This window comes from Suillus fuscotomentosus, assembly GCF_016647785.1.
Source record: "Suillus fuscotomentosus strain FC203 chromosome Unknown F5891scaffold_22, whole genome shotgun sequence".
Classification (NCBI taxonomy): domain Eukaryota; kingdom Fungi; phylum Basidiomycota; class Agaricomycetes; order Boletales; family Suillaceae; genus Suillus; species Suillus fuscotomentosus.
Genome location: NW_024539534.1, coordinates 282939 through 303558, shown reverse-complemented (window position 1 = coordinate 303558; position 20620 = coordinate 282939). Strand labels below are relative to the sequence as shown.

The following is a 20620-nucleotide window of genomic DNA, read 5'->3' as shown; positions in this document are numbered from 1 at the left end:
CGTCTTTATTTTTATCATGGACTCTCACTCATATATATCTTTACATACCTACTCGGTAGCGCTTCGGCTCCGCATGACCGCGCTTAGGCATGCTATATAAGCGCCAGCAGTACATACTATTACTTACTTACTTTTCCTACCTTTCACTTACCTTTTCACCCAACTTTACTGACATACTTAATACCTAGAAAGTCGCAGTAGAAATCTATTCATTAGCACATTGCATCTCACATCTCTTATCTTGCTTTATATCATCACTTATGCTTAGTCTCTCATTTCCGCATACACATGCGCACTTTCCCGCGCTTCGCGCAATACATGCGTGCATTCCCACGCCTTGCGTGCACCTGCGCTTTCTCATGCTTCGCTTCAGCGCATACCTCTAGATCTTCACTCCACTTGCTTCCCCTTTAGGGTTGAATGCACTTGTCTCCTCAAGTAATGCAGACTAGGCAATGCGCGACCTTACAACATTTTTCAGATACAGTCAGGAGCATCATTTGTTCCTCTCAGTATTGTTGTTTCTACAACTGGAGCCCACCGCAAGGGAAGCAGTCAGCAGGATCTAGTTTTGCGCATTTTGCACATATAGGTAAATCTCTTTGCAATTTCAAAAGCTAATCATTTTCTAGTCATGCATTCTCGTGCCTTGCATGCGCGCAATATTCCCACGCCTGCGCGCCTCATGCGCGCACCTTTCACGCACTTCAATGCCTTATAGAATGCCCATCCATGGCACAGCAAATGCGCCCAAGTTTGACGGCACTACAGACAACCTCACCGAGTTCATTGACGCATATGAGCAACTCGCTGATGAAGCAGGACTCCAAGGACTCAATCGCATCAAAGGTATTATCCGCTACCTTGAATGCGATGATCGAGAACTATGGGGCGGAATGCCCGAGGTGCAAGTAAGCAATTACGATGCCTTCTTAGATGAGGTGAAGGTAATGTATCCTGGATGGGATGGTAAAAGACGCTATGCACTCGCAGACTTGCGCGCCATTGCGCGCGAATACGCTAACAAGCCGATGCCCTCTTGCACAGAGCTAAGCAGTTACAGTGGCTCAAAAAAGTGTCCCAATATTTGTAGCTTTTCACGTAATTGCTATATCATGAGTCAAGACGTGGAAATATGACTAAGCTATAGGAAGATGTCGGAAAAGTCTGCATCTCAGCTTCATTTCGGTTCCCTATACCGTGGGAAACTAATGACATTATGTGAAGATATGAGTATTTTAATTTGATGACTCATTGGGACACTTTTTTGACTTTGAGTTTTACTAATGTAATCTCTATAATTCTAGTACTGTGTGTGACCTCCTTCTGCTCCAATCACTTCTGCCACTCTTCTGAACATATTCTCCATCAATTTTGGGTATTCCTCTTTGGTGATTCCATCATACTCTGCTGTAACACTGTCTCATAGTTGGAATAGCCCCTATAGTGAATCTTGATATGCTACAAGTAATTTCTTGAGTGATTCTCAGGGGTATTCAATAGGGTTGATGTCTTGGGTCTATGTTGAACATGATAGAATAGTAATATTATGGTCTTTAAGTTATTTGGTAGCCAATCTAGAAGGTTGCTCTATAAGACTTAAGATCTCTTAATCACTATATTCTAATTAGAAAGACTGCTGATGCTAATAAAGTGACTAAATTGATTATTTCCATCATTCCTATGACTATCTCTACTTAAATAGTCAGACACACTCTCAAGACAGCCCATCTTAAAGCTATAATCAAGAAAAACAGATTCCTCTGTCTCCAACCTTTAAAAAGAAAAGACAAGATGCGACTTTCAAGTACAAATATTGGACTGCTAATAGCTGAAAGAGGTTTATCTAGCTAGATGAGGTTAAAATCAATAGGATGAGATCATATGGCAAAGAATTTATATTAAAATAGATAGGACAATCATTAAGATAAAGAAAAGTTAAATAAACACCTTAAGTTTCAAGACAAAACTTGATGGTATAGGACTATATGAGATAAAATGGAGTGGGAATCTTCTATGAAGCAAAGGGGAGGATGAATACAGAGTAGTAAATACTCATTTGACAGAAGTGTCTGCTAAGAAGCATGCAGAAGTTATGAGTTAATAAAGAAGATACTGTTTTGTGATAAGACAATGACCCTAAGTATACCTCTAAATCAGCCACCAATAGCTTGCAAACCATGATATTACTATTCTATCATGTTCAACATAGACCCAAGACATCAACCCTATTGAATACCCCTGAGAATCACTCAAGAAATTACTTGTAGCATATCAAGATTCACTATAGGGGCTATTCCAACTATGAGACAGTGTTACAGCAGAGTATGATGGAATCACCAAAGAGGAATACCCAAAATTGATGGAGAATATGTTCAGAAGAGTGGCAGAAGTGATTGGAGCAGAAGGAGGTCACACACAGTACTAGAATTATAGAGATTACATTAGTAAAACTCAAAGTCAAAAAAGTGTCCCAATGAGTCATCAAATTAAAATACTCATATCTTCACATAATGTCATTAGTTTCCCACGGTATAGGGAACCGAAATGAAGCTGAGATGCAGACCTTTCTGACATCTCCCTATAGCATAGTCATATTCCCACATCTTGACACATGATATAGCAATTACATGAAAAGCTACAAACATTGGGACACTTTTTTGAGCCACTGTACCTGCGCGCATTCAGGAAAGTTATGCAGCCACTCATAGATGAAGATCGTATTGGAAAGGCCGAACACGACCACTTATTCATGGAAGGAATCCCTAGCGATGCTCAGGCGCAAATTCGCTTGTGCCTTATGATCAAGTTCCCTGACCACCACCCATACAACCCATACCCATTCATGGATGTTTTCGCAGCTGCGCAGTTCCTATTACCTGCGCACACTTTTCCCGCACCAAGCGCGCCAGTTTGCGCGCCCATGATAGCGCCAATTGCAACCTTAGTCACAGCGATAGCGCCAACGCAAGCTAAAGTGGCTAAGTGCAAAGATCACTATCATGTGAGCCGCACAATACAGGATACGACCACTAGTGCAAGTGCAACAGCTGGACTCTTCTAACGCGTGACCTTACAACATTTTTTAGATACAGTCAGGAGCATCATTTGTTCCTCTCAGTATTGTTGTTTCTACACCGCCTCCAAGGTCAAGACATACGAAGACAGCATGGCGGCCCTGGTGGACAAACTATCTAGTACCACCTGGAGCCACATTGTCTTTGCTATATCTAACCATACTGACAACTCGTCTGGAGACCCATTTGTAGGGTATGAAAGAAAGACATGTTGCTACTCCGGTTCATGATGTGCATATTTTCGTTTTCAATCTTTGTGTTTCTCACTGGTCATAGCTTTTGGCCATCATTCTTGGACCATGGCAGGTTCTCATTGATCGTGCGCCAGAATCATTCCTTTGGCTCTTTTATTGTGGGGCACTGGTCAACAATGCAGAATCCTTTTCTAATTTGCGTGTTTTGGTTGCCCAGTAAGTACTCCACTCATTTGTTGCTCAGCACTAACACTACTTTTTTTTGATTGGAATAGTCATGGTGTTTCAGCTGCCATAGTGTTCAATGCTGTCTGATTCCAACCAAGCTTCTCAGCTCATCTCTTGCTTGCTTTCTGCGAGCTCGTCCTCATCTAGCATCACTCTATTAAACAAGCATTCCCCGACATGCTAGGCCAGTCCTACAAGCTGGGCCACCATTCAGACATGTTTTTGCTGTTAAAGCACAACATCAACTCTGTTGACATTTTCAGATACTGCTGGACTCATTCTCACCTCCGCCCTTGGGGTAATTTTCTGCCACTTCAGTGCCCTGACTGTGGTTTGGTAGACACTTGGAACTCTGCTAACCACCAGAAGGAATATTTGTTTGAGTGTAAGGGTGAAAATTGCAGGAGGGGTTTTGTGTTTAGTGCGCCAGCTAACTCAAGGGTGCTTATACCAGGCAAAACTCGTGTTTCCAGCTGGATTGAGATCCCTTTGTGACTACTGCTTAGTTTTTACCATTGATATTAGCAGTTTTGCAGTTAGTAGATAGTCTACCTAGTTCATCTTACAATCATGATTTCCGCTCTTGTTTTCCTGTAGCACTTTGATAGAAGACTTGTCCATACATAGCAAATATTGCAGGTCAAACACGATCACATGACCCCAAACACAGTCACATGACTATGTTGGTGTCTGGCCACCAATGTTATACACTAAGTGCGCCTCTACCTACCAAATCTCAATCCTTGACATTTGTATACACTCTCAAGATCATGTCTTCCGATTGGACTCTGAAGTTTAAATCTGTTCTTGATCAGTTTGAACAGGACTTCCAGTCCAACAAAGACTCTTCAACACACCGTTCTCATGTGGTGAAAAAAAGTCAAAAATGCTATTCTTAAAGCTCAGGGGGATCATCCTGGAGTGACCTTGCTGAGTTCTTTGAAAAAGTTACTTAAGAAACTCTGTGGATAATTGATATCATCAATATTTATTTTTATGTACAGGCTATTCAAACATATTACTACGAGAGAATTGACTCTGACTCTGAGAAATCAGATAAAGAAGCTGAGCCAGATGTGGAGGATGAACCTGTTGTGACAGTGGAGGAAAGAAAAGCACTTGCACGTCCCCAAACTGCACTATCTTACAAGAAAGAATGTAATGAGTGGGATGTCGCCCAGAAGTTATTCAAGCAGGAGATTGATGACTTCAACAAGGCAGAGAGGGTGAGGAAAGAATTGGATGACTCTATCAAGCATAGGATGGGTCATGCCAGAGAGTGGTTTAAGAAGATGACGGCTAAGCAAGAGAAAGAGGTTAAAGATGCAATGGAGAAATGAAACAAGGAAGGTGCGCCTGAGGAAATTCAGGCTGTGTAAGTGGTCATATTACAGTATGTTCAATTTAAGCTGACTTGATTTAAAGCTATCAGAAGGATAATCTCAAGAAAAAGCTTGAAGAAATTTCGGAGGAACTATGCCGCACCATGGGTTGCCGAGTTGTAATGCTAGTCAGTCACAAGAAGAAGACTGATAAGTCCTTGGCTGTTACCTTGTCAGTTTCTGTATTACCTATATCATTTGCCAGACTAATAATAACATTTAGACATGAATCTAAACTGCAGAGTGTCAAGAAAAAATTTTCTGTCAGCTCTGACAGTATCAAGGAGTGGTCTTCAACAGGTTTTGAATTATTTTCAGAATAGTCTAAGACTGAATTCTGTACATCTTATATTCTACTTGTGATACTTGGTATAGACTCATGAGTTTTCATTAATAAAATAGATCCTACAGACAAAGATCAGGATGATTTAGAGATAGATGATTCAGACAAGGCTGAGGCCGAACCAGAACTTATATTGGATGAAGAAGGCTATGCAAAGCTCCCATCTCGTAAGGGTGTGGCTCTCAGGGGACAACAGGATTTGATTAGAAACATTTTTTTCGCTTCATATAGTAAGTTTGAAGTTTTAATTAGCTTACATTTGATTAATTTGTTGGTCCATAGAGGTCTTCACCAAGACCAATAGACCTGTGCCTTGGCGACAGATTGTTGCTAATGCCCCTCACTATCTGGAGGCTACTTGTGTTCCCGAGACATTGGTGGTGAGAGATCCTTCGCACATGAGGTTAGAGGATGTAATTTCTCTCTGGCACCATTGGGAGAGCCAAAGCCTTGCAAAGAAGAAGCTGGTCATTTTTATAAATGCAAAGAAGGGTGATAAGATGATGAAGGTAGCTGACAAAGAAGAAAAGAAGAGAAAGACGAAGGACTATGTAGAAGTTCTTTCTTCTGACGAAGTAGAGGTGAACTTGGCTTAGATTCTACGAAGGATAGGATTGTGCCGGCCGGTAATTCTCTACCCATCGCCTCTGCCAGTGTCCTCTTCAATGAGGTATATGATGAATGATGGGTGTTTTTAGAAGGCCTCAGCATGGATGACAACTACCTTGAATTGGTGGACACCACTCGTGATTTGGCAAAATCCTCTGAATAGATGGTGAGTAACTTGAATTTTTAATTGAATAGTTAGATACTCATTGTTCAAAAGACCTACCATAGTGACTGGCCCTCTTGGGCTAAATGGTCCTGGAGGCATGATTATCTTCCGAAGGACATTCATGAATCTCGGAAGATGCTGGAAGCCAGCCTGAACAAACTTAGGACTGCCAATATTTCCAATGACACATCGGCCATCTCTGTGGTGTTAGGATTGGGTATGCTCTTTAGGGAGTGTAAATGAGGATCAAGTATGAGGAAGACAAGGCCCCTCCGGATACCCCTGCCTACCTTGCCAACTCTGTCTTCAATTTATCATTCTTACATCTCCTGTAAAGGGCAGTATCTGATGTCTTGTCTTCTGTAGTGGGCATCATTGAGTTGCATATGAGGGATAGGTATCTACAGAACGAGGAAGATGAAAATACAGAAGGCAAGCAAGGTAGGTGTCAGCTGGGGTGCAGGACATAGAGATGGAGCAGGAGAAGGACACTGAGGTGGTGGTGGTGGAGGAGGAGGAGGAGGAGGAGGAGGTTGAAGTGAAGCAGACTGGGAAGAAGAGATCAAGAACCCAAGTCCCCTCTCGAAACTCCAAAAGGGCTAAGACTGAGCCTAAGGTTTCTTCAAACAAGTTCAAGAAGCCAGTTAAGGCTAAGCCTGCAATGTGATGTTCTACAAGGGCAAGGCAACCTACCAAGAAAAATGTAAATTTATAGTATATATGTAGTATGCTTAGTTCTTCCTTAGTTGAAATGCCACTTGGGATTTTACTGTAATATAAGAAAAATGGGCAATGCAGAATTATCACCATAGTCATGGTTGGTGGGGGTATACCTACTGTAGAATATGGTCGGCTGATACAACAATTATCACCACAGTCTTGGCCAGTGGGGGTATACCTACTGTAGAATATGGTCGGCCGATACAATAATTATCACCACAGTCTTGGCCGGTGGAGGTATACCTACTGTAGGATGTGGCCAGCCGATACAATAATTATCACCACAGTCATGGCCGGTGGGGTAATACCTACTGTAGATTATGGCTGGCTGGGTTGGGACTATATTCTGTAACATATTGCAGGCACCCATTGGAAACCTGACATGTGCTATATGGACAATTAACTGGCTGTATATACCTTGCCACCTCACTAGTTCAAATGACCAGTACTGTCATATATTTGGTTAATGCAGAATCTCACTGTTAAGTTTATGAGCTTAGATCTACAATATCAGCCAGCTCTACATCTGTACAACCACAACAGCTGATACTGAGTTCATACTTTTATATCCGGCCAGCAGGACTCTACAGGGGTATAACCACAACAGCCGATATAGGAGCCCCTTCAGTGACAAATTCCGTATTATACGGGCCACCCAACCTACATAATATCCCGTATGAGATGGGCCAGCGGATTATGAGCCCATGTTGTGTATATTCTTGATGATGATGGGACACATATTATTTCTGATGGAGACGGGTGGGCCCATGTATGCCAATGATATATATATCCTTGATGTTGAGGGATGGGCCGGGGGAATGCGATCATTCATGGAGATGGGTGGGCCCATCTGGGTGATATGTAGAGTAGGATATTATAGACAGCTGGGCTGAAGAGAGATGTAAGGCAAATATTGTTATGTAGACGGGCGGGCTGACAGGGGTGTACTACATATATGGGTGGGCCGAGGTAGGGGAATATTACATAGATGGGTGGGCTGACGTGGGGTGTATTACATATACAGGTGGGCTGAGGGTGCAATAAAATATTTATTACATAGACAGGTGGGCCAAGGTGGAGTATAATTATATAGACGGGTGGGCCAACATAGGATGTATTACATAGATGGGTGGGCTGACATTGGGGAATTGTACATAGATGGGTACATATATGGGTGAGCTTAGATACATTTCATCAAGACATACAGCTGATGTAGCCACCAGCAAATTGAAGATGTAGGATACATGTACACTATGAGTGCATATACCTACCATCGACCACTGAATCTAAAGCCCTCCGGGTTTTGGGAGTGCTGAGTCCCAAAACCTGGAGTTCCGAAACCCGGAAATCAAAACTTAGGACTTGACATTTGATGAGACATCTTTCAAAAATGTTTAAATCAACCTTTCATATATCCATACACATTTTACCAACTCCTGAACCCCGAAATTGTGGACTGCTGGGTTTTGGGTCTCGGGGTTCAGGGGTCCTGGAACTCGGAACTTGGGAAATTTGGGGAGATCAATAAAGTTTGATTTACAAACAAGTTGATTGACACACACATTGACTTACCCATGTTTGAAATATATTTTTGTTGTCTCACATCCCGAGTTCCGAGTTCCGGGACCCCAAACCCCGGCAGTCCACAATTTCGGGGTTCAGGGGTTGGTAAAATGTATATAAATATATAAAAGGTTGATTTAAACATTTTTGAAAGATGTTGTATATCAAATGTCAAGTCCCGAGTTTCAATTTCCAGGTTTCGGGAGTGCTGAGTGCCAAAGCCCAGAGTCCCGAAACCTGGAGTTCTGAAACCTGGAATTCAAAACTCAGGAATTGACATTTTGATGAGACATCTTTCAAAAATGTTTAAATCAACCTTTCATATATCCATACACATTTTACCAACCCCTGAACCCCGAAATTGTGGACTGCCGGGTTTCGGGGTTCAGGGGTCCTGGAACTCAGAACTCAGAACTCAGAACTCGGAACTTGGAACTCGGAACTTGGGAAATTTGGGGAGACCAATAAAATTTGATTTACAATCAAGTTGATTGACAAACACATTGACTTACCTATGTTTGAAATATATTTTTGTTGTCTCACATACCGAGTTCTAAGTTCCAGGACCCCCGAACCCCGAAACCCGGCAGTCCACAATTTAGGGGTTCGGGGGTTGGTAAAATGTATATAAATATATAAAAGGTTGATTTAAACATTTTTGAAAGATGTCTCATCAAATGTCAAGTCCCAAATTTTGAATTCCAGGTTTCAGAACTCCAGGTTTCGGGACTCTGGGCTTCGGGACTCAGCACTCCCGAAACCTGGAAATCAAAACTTGGGACTTGACATTTGATATGCAACATCTTTCAAAAATGTTTAAATCAACCTTCCATATATCCATACACATTTTACCAACCCCTGAACCTTTCTAAGCTTTTAAGCTATTATAATGGATGTATATGGGTGTTATTCCAGGTCTCTGATCACATCATAGGCTTGTTATGTTGTATATCTCGACATAATGTGCAAGTCTCGCTATTAATTTTCATTCTTTTATCTTTAGAGTCTGTTTGGCCACCAATATTTGTGCCAGTTTACGCAGGTTTAGAATCTATGTTTTGCTTTCATAATCATAGGACCGTGCTGGTCACAGTGTGACCATCAATCAATACTAAGTAGTAGGCATGCCCATTACCCGTCTACAATCTATCCATCATCGCAACTCTTACAGGATGTCTCGGGGCAGAAAAAGTGCCCGTGGTGGTGCAGAGCTAACGGAATCAAGAGATCAGTGTGTGTGGACAGAGGCAGATGAAACCATCCTCATCCAGTATGTCACCACCAACCGCTCACAAGGTGGTGATGGTATGAACTTTGATCACACATTTTGGGTTGCTGCTGCCGCTGAAATGGAAAAACACCCCTGCTCGGGTGCAAGCAAAACAGCGGCAGCATGTCAATCAAAATGGGGGCGGGTATGTACTACTACTATATCAGCCTTGGTACCCTCACTAATGATCAAATTTCAGCTCCGTGGTACATTCAATGTCGTCGACAAAGTGGCCAACGCTTCCAGACTATCTTACAGCATGGAACGCGGAGCTTCAATCACCCCAGAGTCCAAAAACATGTGGACCGACTTTGTGAAGGTAAAGTGATTTCAATTCGCATCAAACTACTACGACAATGCTAATTACTATGAATCAATAGAAAAATCCAAAGGCCAAAGGCCTCCGGGACAAGGGTTGGAAGCACTATGAGGTGCTGAAAGGTCTCATACCTGTCAAGTCAGGTAACAACAACTCGTTCTTTGCCACCATCGCGACACAACCTCCCATCATTCCTTCGCCTTCTTCTAGCAGCGCAGCCACCCCCCTTTCTTTTGATGAGGTCCATATGATGGACCTTGGAAATGCGCTCGATGGGATCGAGTTCCCCGGCTCTGTTTCAGGCGGCCAGCGCGCAACCTCCCTCACCCCAGAGAGCCTCCCTCCATTTGATGCTGCACAGCAACCCTCCCTTGAGTCGGTCTGTGTTAGTGCGCCATCATCAACAGCTTCTGGTAAACGGAAGCTGATTGATGATGATGAAAGTACGCTTGATATTGTTACCTGCCCCCCACATTCAACGAAATCGGGAGACTCGGCGAAGTCTGCACGCCTGACGATGCCTGTGGCCATCCAGCAGATGGGGACCAGTATTGGTGGTCTTAACACAACATTCAAGCACGCGGCCAATGCTCTTGAGGCCAACACCTCCAACACCTTGGCGCGATCAGTAGATCCCATCCCTTTGCGCAGGCAGAAGGTGGTGAAAAAGTTGCAGAGTGAGGGTCTAGAGGACGTACAACTACTCAATATCTTGAATAAATTTCAGACCGACATCGCTATCATTGATATTTATCTCGCTATTGAGGTAGATAGTCTTCGGCGGTTGTTTTTAGAGCAGCATTCAAAGTAGTGTTACATGGATTCTTGTCGTGTCATGTTCTCTTGTATTGTACTTGTAATAGCAAAGCAATATCACTATTTCTATAGATCATAGTCATTGATGAGGATCTGGTCTTAATCTGACAACAATGTCATCATTTGACGGAGATACTTTGGATCATAGTCATCAATGAGGATCCAGTCTTAATCTGACAACAATGTCATCATTTGACGGAGATACTTTGGATCATAGTCATCGATGAGGGTCCGAATGGCTATGGTATTAACGCGACTACAGTACTAGTGGTTCTATGATTGCCTGCTCCCCCCTCTGAATCCTTTCCCTGTTGTAGGCCTCCCACATCTCATTAGCAATCTGGTCACGACGGAGGCTCGCACGAGTGCGTGCGTGCTCAGTAGGAGGACCGTTAGCAAGGTTTCCAGTGTCAGTGAGAATGTGCACATCAAAGACATTACAATAGTCCATCATGTCGTTTGGATCGTGAACTCGAATAACGTTGTGCATGAGACACAAGGCAGGAGGAATGCGTGCTTGAATGTCCATTTTGTACTCTGGTGGGAGGAGAAGGATACGAAATTGGCGCTTGATGACACCAAAAATGCGCTCAACAGCATTTCGAAGCATTGCATGACGCAAATTGAAAAGTTCTTTGCGATTACGAGGCCTATGTAACAATGTGAACATAAGTATGAATGGTACTAGCAGAATGCATCATACAAAGTATTAGCACGACCCCACTTTGCAAGATGATAATGCACGCCCCAAAACGGGACCAGAAGCTCATCGCACAAGCCAAAACCAGCATCCGCAAGATAATACTTTCCCTCAGGGATATTGAAATCAGTAGTACGAGCATCGTGATAGACACGAGCATCTGCAGCTGACCCCTCCCAACTGCTCAACATGTAGGTAAACAAAAGGTTGAATGAACATGCCATGAGGCAGTTTTGAGAGAAGTTCCCCTTGCGATCCCAAGCGGCATGCTGATCTTCACCAAAAGGATGGCATGCGATGTGTGTACCATCAATGGCTCCGATAGTGTCAACAAAGAACGGGAAGAACTTTGGGTTTTTCGTGATTTCGGGGGGAGGAGGGCTATCTACGTTGGGCAGGCGGACATATGTCGTATATATCGGTGGCGAGGAGAATGCAAAAAGAACCCGTTTAAAATACCTGAAAGAACATAAGCTTGATACCAGGACAGCAACAATATACGTACTTTGATATTGTCTCGTTGGACCGCTGAAAGCGTTCACCAAGATGGCGAATCAAGAGACCCGTGACAGACGCATAGAGAAATATAGCAAGCTGCTCTTTGAGCAGTACATGCCTGGAATCTCTGCAACCTGCTTGCCGAAGGAGATTGATGAGCACATAGAAAACATGCTTGTGGACCCCAAGCTCGCATCTGATGCGTTCAGGGTGTCCAGTGAGAAGTTCGGTGACCCATGCAGTCCCCGACAAAGCGGAGGTATGATACAGCTCTTTGTCATAGTAGGTGTTTGAGTAAGCTTCGAGCGCGGTAGTTGTTGCGTTAAGGACTGTAATGACTGTGCGCATAGCATGCATGGCCATCTGCATGATGCATGCCAGATACCTCTTATCACTCTCCTCTGCATCTTCATCCATCTCCTCTGCCTCCACAAGGTCGTATTCGTCCTCGTTAGTGTCCTCGTCGTAATCAGGATCAAGAGGCATTGTATTGATAGTAGGACAAGGCATACGGTAAGTGTTATCGGAGCATGACATCTTGTTCAAGCTCCAACGATTAGCAAAGCCAGAACCAAATTCTAACTTGTGCAAATAACGCAAATAATGGTGGCCGAACAGACTCTTAGACTCACTTACTGCACACATGTATTTCATTTGTCATCATTGATGTTTTGGATTTCTTTAGCTTATATCTTGGTCACATGGTAACCAATGGATGAGAAAAGACTACAAATACACTCACCTAGACTCGGACTACAACCTTCATTAAGCTGACTACTGATTCATGGATACTGAGTATCAAAACCAAATACTGAGTACCAATTACCATGTACTGAGTACTGCATAATGAGTAACAAGATAACCAATTGACAAGAAAAGACTACCACTACACTCACCTGGACTTGGACTACAACCTTTGGTAAGGAAGTTAAGCATAATAACAACTTTCATTTTTTCATTATTGTTGATGTTTTGCCGAATGACAAGGAAAGACTACCAAGACACTCACCTTGACGTGGACTACAACTGTCATTTTTCATTATCATTTGCCTATATTGACTACCGAGTCTTGAGTACTGACCACTGACCACCAATCACCAATCACTGAGTACCAAGTACTGACAAATACAATTCCTAAGTGATTTGAGCCCTACACTAATGGATAATACATACAAATACAATTCATGTCCATTTGAAGTACCAGGTTTCAGGTTTCGACACTCGACACTTGGTGATTTGTGCAATGAGTGAAAAATGGACATGTTGTGTACATGATTTTGGATTTTGGGCTTCGGGTCTTGGCCCTCGGCACTCGGAACTTGATGATCTGTGTAATGTAAATGAAAAATCAACATGTTGCATGCCGGGTTTCAAGTTTTGGGTTTCAGCACTCAAAACTCAGTGATTTGTGCAGTGAGTGAAAAATGGACATGTTGTGCACATATTTTTGGGGTTTGGGGTTTGGCCCTCGGCCCTTGGAACTTGATGACTTGTGTAATATAATTGAACAATGGACATGTTGCACACTGGGTTTCAAGTTTCAGGTTTCAGCACTCAAAACTCGGTGATTTGTGCAACAAGTGAAAATGGAAATGTTGCATACATATTTTTGCAGAATATTTTGATCCTGGAATATCCGGCCCATCCAAACATCCAACCCATGGCTGACTTAGCATAACATGTGGTTCCCACGTACCTGATACGACAGCAACATGTAAATGATAACCAAAATAGGTAAGCACACTCGCGCGCTCACTGCATGCATTGCCGAAACCTTCGTGCTCACTGTTGCACACAGCGAGCTCAATTATTTTACCATTTTCACACATTTTTATATATAATTCTTTTGCAATTCATTAAATATTTTATATTTCGCATACTCATAATTGAATGAATACTACAATGGGTCCTGATATTCCAGGATCGAGATGTCCTCTCCACCTCATCCTTTGGGCCTCAACCTATTCTAAAAAGGCTCTTGAGAATTGGTCATGGTGTCAGCCGCGACACGCGCAGTGGCACTATGAGTCACGTGGTGTGTTGTGACCATGATATCATGCAAGTGGGTCAGATGGGCCAGATATTCCAGGATCGAGATGTCCTCTATTTTTGGGTCTCGGGGTTCGGGTTTCAACCCTCGGTACTCGGAACTCGATGATCTGTGTAATATAAATGAAAAATCAACATGTTGCATGTTGGGTTTCGATTTTCAGGTTTCAGCACTCAAAACTCGGTGATTTGTGCAGTGGGTGAAAAATGGAAATGTTGCATACATATTTTCAGGTCTCAGCCCTCGGCACTTGGAACTCAATGATTTGTGTGATATAAATGAAAAATCAACATGTTGCACACCGGGTTTCCAGTTTCATGCATTGGCACTCAAAACTCAGTGATTTGTGCAGTGAGTGAAAAATGGACATGTTGTGTACATATTTTCGGGTCTTGGGCTTCGGATTTTGGCTCTCGGAACTTGATAACTTGTGTAATATAATTGAACAATGGACATGATGCACACTGGGTTTCGAGTTTTGGGTTTCGGCACTCAAAACTCAGTGATATGTGCAATGAGTAAGAAATGGACATGTTCCATACATATTTTCGGGTTTGGGGCTTCAGGTTTCAGCACTCAGCACTCGGAACTCAATGATCTGTGTAATGTAAATAAACAATTGATGTGTTGCACACTGGGTTTTGAGTTTTGGGTTTCAGCACTCAAAACTTGGTGATTTGTGCAGTGGGTGAAAAATGGACATGTTGAACAATGGGTTTCAGGGTCTTGGGTTTGAAAAATAGCATAATAACAACTTTCATGTTTTCATTATCATTTGCCTATATTGACTACTGAGTCTGATAAGGGACCCCTTGGATGATCCATTGCTCAATGAAATACTACCTGATTGGAAGTGTGCTGGTTATCAGATATTCATTTGTTGGTCCCGGAACTCAGAAGTCGGTACGGTTGACCCAAAGTTGGGTGGTCGGAACTTGGTATCTCATAGGGCAACACAAGCTTCACACCCTAGATTCCAAATTTCGCAAGAGAACCTGTGCACCATCAAAGGCCATGTCAGGAGATCACCTGCTGCTCTGGGAACTCAGTAACTTTAATTTATTACCTCCTCTGAGTATGGTTGACCCAAAGGTTGGTAATCAAAACTTGGCTTCTCATAGGGCAACACAAGCTTCACACCCCAGATTCCAAAATTTGCAAGACCATCTGTGCACCATCAAAGGCCATGTCAGGAGATCACCTGCTGCTCCATGAACTTGGTAACTTTGATTTATTACCTCCTCTGATTTGGTTGATGTACAACTACCTCAGCTCCATCATGTCTACAATTATGATACACATGGGCCCACCCATCTATATTTTATACCACCCTCAGCCCACCTGTCTAATACAACATCCCATACAACATCCTCGGCCCACCCATCTAATACAATATTTTATAATACCCTTGGCCCACCCATCTAATTTAATATGTGTCTGGGTCCACCTATGAATGTGATAATAAGTACCTACCCATCTATCTCATACATATCTACCTTAATACACCCATCTGCATAATATCCAGCTACCTCGGCCCACCCGTCTATCTAATATTCATGTACATCGGCCCACTCATCTACTCTATATATTCCCTGCATGGGCCCACCCGCCTCCATCGGGAATAATTTGCCTCCCGGCCCATCTGTCATAGTTGAGGATATTTTTATCATGGGCCCATGGTCCACTGGCCCATATCATATGGGATATTATGCACATCCGTTCCCTTGTATTATACGGAGATAGGTCACTGTAATATGTGCCACACTATCAGTGTACAGCTCATCTGTCCTGAGCCATAGTCAGTAGCTATTAGTAATAAGATCATCATATTAACATCTATCATGAACCTCTTCTTATATCCCCACCTCGTGCTATACCTGCACACTTTCCCATGCTTTGCACTCTTCAAGTGCTCTGTTCCCGCACTCATGCCTAACACACTTTCCTGCACTTCACATTGCCCAACAAGCAGCACCCTCTGGGCCAGTTCTCAGATTCCTGCTGCACCTGCTTTCTCTTTAGGGCTGAACACACTTGTCACTACAAGGAGTTAAAGGATACAGTGAAGGGGGCATCATAACAGCACTGGAAGATGATGACTCATAAGATGCAGCTGGGACCATTAGGCCAGCCTGAGGCTGATACTTGACAAACTTTCCTTTTGCAGCACTTGGCCCATAGGGCATGATCTAGTTGATTGTATTGAAGTGCGAGAACCCCTTAGTCTTGAATGGTTTCACAGTTAGTAACTTTTTAAGTGGTACAATTTGATGTAATAATCTTTCAAGTAGATTTATCCATATATTTCCCCCCATGCCCTCCATTGAGGCTGATAATCATGATAGAAACTAGTAGACAAGGAATCTGGAATCATCCAGATGAACACAATATTGTCACATGACAGCAAATGTTGAATATTGAATATTATATACACGCTGTCCATACATAGCCTTAGTATTTAGAAAAAGTGATTCATTGCTTGATTGTAACTTGTGTGTTTGAATGTTTAAAACATCATCTCCTCATTCCTCACACATTCACCTTAAAGCCTCAAACTCCTATTTCTGACCTAAGCTAATGTTATAGTATAATCCTTATGGAATAACAAGTGTAATATAATGGTATGAAGGATGTTCTAGAATCAAGGATGGTAGGTACCTTGTCTTTGGCACTCAATATAAAATATAGTGAAGGACATTTTCTTTATCTAGTACACTAGAGGGTCTGGAGTATTTTCACCTTCAGATTGTCTTGCAGGCAATTTTAAAGTTCATAAAATAACTCACGAGCTTAACTGCAATGCTAGGAAGTATGACAGAGTGGCCACCAGTAGGAGGAGACATTAATGGGCAAGGTCCATAGATACTGTAGGACAGAATGTAAACAACTTGAATGAGTAGATCATCACCAATAAAAGCAAAGGTCTGTTGAAAATATAGAAATCAGATAAGATAGACTGTAGCTTTGTCACAGCAATAACAAAATCTCCACCCACCAGACCATAATAATCATATGATTCTGAAGTAATATGAGGGATCAACAATAGTATTTTGTTTAATATTCACCCTCTCATCAATATTAACTACTCTAACTACAGCTTTCATCAATTATGGCAATATGGGTGTATTTACATCACAAGGAAAAGATCAAACATGATGAGACAGAATTAAGAGAGTAGGGATGAAACATACCAGAAGTTGTTCAAAAGCTCCAAAAAAAATTAACAGTTGGAGGGTCTTAGTCTGGGAAGGAAAACATTGCTATCCCTTTCGATATAGAGGATGCTTGTTTTTCCATCCAGAGAGTACTGAGTATGTTCATAATCATATGAGTTCAGATGAATGCCTTGAACCAGGCAAAGGTGATACAGATAAAAAAATCTATGAAAATATGTCTCTCAACTCTACTCCAGCTGAGTGGGGGTAATATGTAGAGGACACTTTAGAAATAGTGACTTGGAATCCTAGGTATTCATAGAATTCTTTTATGATGCTCTTTTTGACCTACAAATTTTTTAAGCAGAATTATTCTATGTCTAATATTAGAGATGCTCCAGCAGAGTCTCAGAAGAAGAAAAGAAAGCTTGCAGCTGAAGTATAACACATGAAAATGAAGTGGGTTATACCTTACACACCTGGGGCCACTGTTTCTCAAGATAATTTCTCCTCAAAACATGAAAGATATAATAGCAAGCTAAATGAACAATACATTAATCAATATTCACTTAATTTCTACTTGGATAACAGGCAAATAAGCTCAAAGACAGCAATTGCCACCAAAAAACAACAACCAGTTTTGTTACTTGGTACCCAGAAGTGCTTAAAGTTATTTGATGTCACAACAGCTAACCCTTCAGATCATGATGAATCAGATAATTCTGATATTGAAATGGATGACCAAAACCTAGTTACCAGTTTTGCAGATTCTCTCAGATTTTGTGCTTCACCATCTAATTCTCCACCTGTACTATCTGATGACAGTGATACTAATAAACACACTACTTCAATAGATATAAATGCTAATTTTGGTACTCAAGATGACCTCCAACTTTATACCCCTACACTTCCTCCAAAGCTGCTGATGCCTACTAGCAGTTGCCTGCCAATACCTACTACAATAACAGCATCCTTTCCAATTGTTTCAGCAAGGACAATAGCTTCTAGACTCAATGAAGTCTAAGATAAGAATTTTTTTGAAGCTAAACATTATATATAGGTAGAAGAATTTCAGCCTCTTGTTATGTTATCAAGTCTCCTTTAACTAAGCTAATATCCTAATTATTTCTAGAAGCCAGCTATATTCAAGCTCCAGAGCAAGGGATTCTTAAAGGATCTTTTTGATATGATAATTTATAAGTCTCCAAAAGAGGTTCCTTTAATAGCCAGAATTGAATGAGAAGTCCTGACTTATAATAGAACATACTGTTAGTATTTATTGTATCTTCTATAGTCTCACTCCCTACAGTCATCTAGGCTGTTAATGCTAGTATCATATTACTACTAATATATCTACTTTACACTTATTAACCTCACTACACATGCACTAATGCATTCTATAGCTTATTCTTTCAACCGACCACTATAATATCTTTCTTTCTTCCTGTGTTTCTTTCTAATCCACAAGGCCATCTCCATCTCCATCTAGGAAGTATAATTTATATAGACTGAAAGTTTGTCAATAATTCTTTCTTTTTTGTCTATTTTCTGTCTGTTTGATGGATCCAGAGGAAGTTCTGTAAGGAGATAGGACAAGGAAATGAGTAGAATGATTAACTGCAACATCCTGCTGAGCTAGAGAATTTGGATATACTTTTATATTAGGATATATATCTCCAGTAACTCTTACCTCTATGTTTTTAAGATTCTAAGTTAGGGAGGATAGAGAGCCCTAGGGCCTACCAAACCTTATCTACATGGGCCACACTTGTGGTGAAGGGAGACTGCATGCAGTACTAGTAAGTTGGAAGTAGTATAAGTAAAAAATATAGACAAATAAATAAGTAAATGGATACAATTAGATATAGGTAGTTTCATGAAATGCAGTTATTATATTATATATTTGCCATATCCATATCCTTTGAACTATTACCACATGTGATTAGCTTGTACAAAACCTGTATCTCTGCTGTCATTCTCCTAATGTTATCCTTCAGCCTTTAGATGGCTTTAGCCATAGATTCAGTGTTATACAAAGCAGATCCAAGGAGTACTGTCAAAATATGATCTTTAGAGTTTGTTGCTTTTTGTGTCAGAGTTAGCTAAGCTAGTCCAGCTAAACAAGAGGGCAGTGGTAACAGAGGAGGTGATGACACAAAGAGAGTAGGTGGTACTTTATTGGACTTAATCTGATCTAGGTCAGGTAAAGGATTAAAAATAGATTAGCAAATTCCTCTTCTCAGTTATAGAAAGGAGGATTTTCTGTGGATGATCCACTAAGGAGTCTTGGCATAGCAGATTGATACTGAAAGCTAGTGGAGCAGTAAAATTTTAGGAATGTAGTAGCACTATGAGCTGCCAGTAGAGATTTATTTAGATGAGAGTAGCATACTTTCAAAATTACATCAGATGATAAGAGAGCAAAACCGCCTGTGAATGTTGAGCCTAGTGATAAAACCATTATCAAAAGAACTTGGCAGGGAAATAGTTCTTCAGATTTATCCATAACAGTAGCATAAATTGATTTCACCATAATAATTAGTCCTCATTAATGGCTGCAGCTGAAGAGTTGGAAAGCCCTGTCTAGCCATGGAGGAGAGACAAGGAAAAAAATTTGAGATACACTACCAGTGTATGCACAAATATCATATAGTATGTTTGGATTACCAGCAAAGTGAAGTTTGAGCTTGGTCCGACAGAAAGAATTTGATATAATTAAGAGGAAAGCACTTCTTTAGAACAAAGGCTACATTTTTCAATATAATTAAGCAGTTGTACTCATTATATTTGTTTGATGTCCAATAGTCTAGGATAAGCCAACCTGATGACCAAGCCTGTAATTCACAAGTTGTAGTTCATTTGTCAGTCAAACACTTTAAGGACAAACTTTAAGGACACAACCACTTTAGGAATGCACCTACTTTAAGAATAAACAACTTTAAGGATATGACTTACTTTAAGGACAGATTTTAGAGAAGTGCCAAACAGAACATGTTTGAAGTGGGTGAGTCCTTAAAATATATAGCTACAGATGAGTTTCCTCACTTTTGGGCCCATAGAATGCCTTAATTAAGATATAGATATCTTTGCAGAAAATAATTATTGACAATAGCTACATAATTATGATGTTGTACCAGCAAGAATTAATCACTTTTGTTCTAAATACAAGTACTAGGTAAAGGATCTAAGCTTGGCCATAGTAGATATTATGAATTACAAGTCCTTAGTACTAGGGCACTGGCATGGTAAAATTTTCTAGGCAAGATAGTAGGTATGATAATAGTTCTGCTTGATTAATAGGATTGCCTGGATGCATTTGATTTCTAGTACAATATATTTTGATTGAGGTGTCAAGATCTAACCAGAAATATTTGACAATAGCTTCTGATATTGCAACAGCTTACTTAGTGGTATCCAATATCTTTGCCTTTTTCTTGCCAATGCCAGCAGCAATGTACTTTTTGGACTCCAGGACCATGATACATAGAGTATTGAGAGACCTACAGTATAAGGCTTGGTATGTTATTACA

General features: G+C 41.2%; 1 protein-coding gene across 1 annotated transcript; it reads left to right on the top strand.

Moving 5' to 3' along the window:
* Positions 1-710: 710 nt before the first annotated feature.
* F5891DRAFT_1187625 (uncharacterized protein) lies at positions 711-6666 on the top strand (the record flags this gene model as incomplete). Its single annotated transcript, XM_041366879.1, has 11 exons — positions 711-947; positions 2624-2911; positions 4504-4815; positions 4932-5053; positions 5105-5181; positions 5284-5454; positions 5507-5805; positions 5923-5999; positions 6062-6216; positions 6366-6440; positions 6470-6666. The coding sequence occupies 11 exons, from the start codon at positions 711-713 to the stop codon at positions 6664-6666; spliced, it is 2010 nt and encodes a 669-aa protein (XP_041226915.1).
* Positions 6667-20620: the final 13954 nt, after the last annotated feature.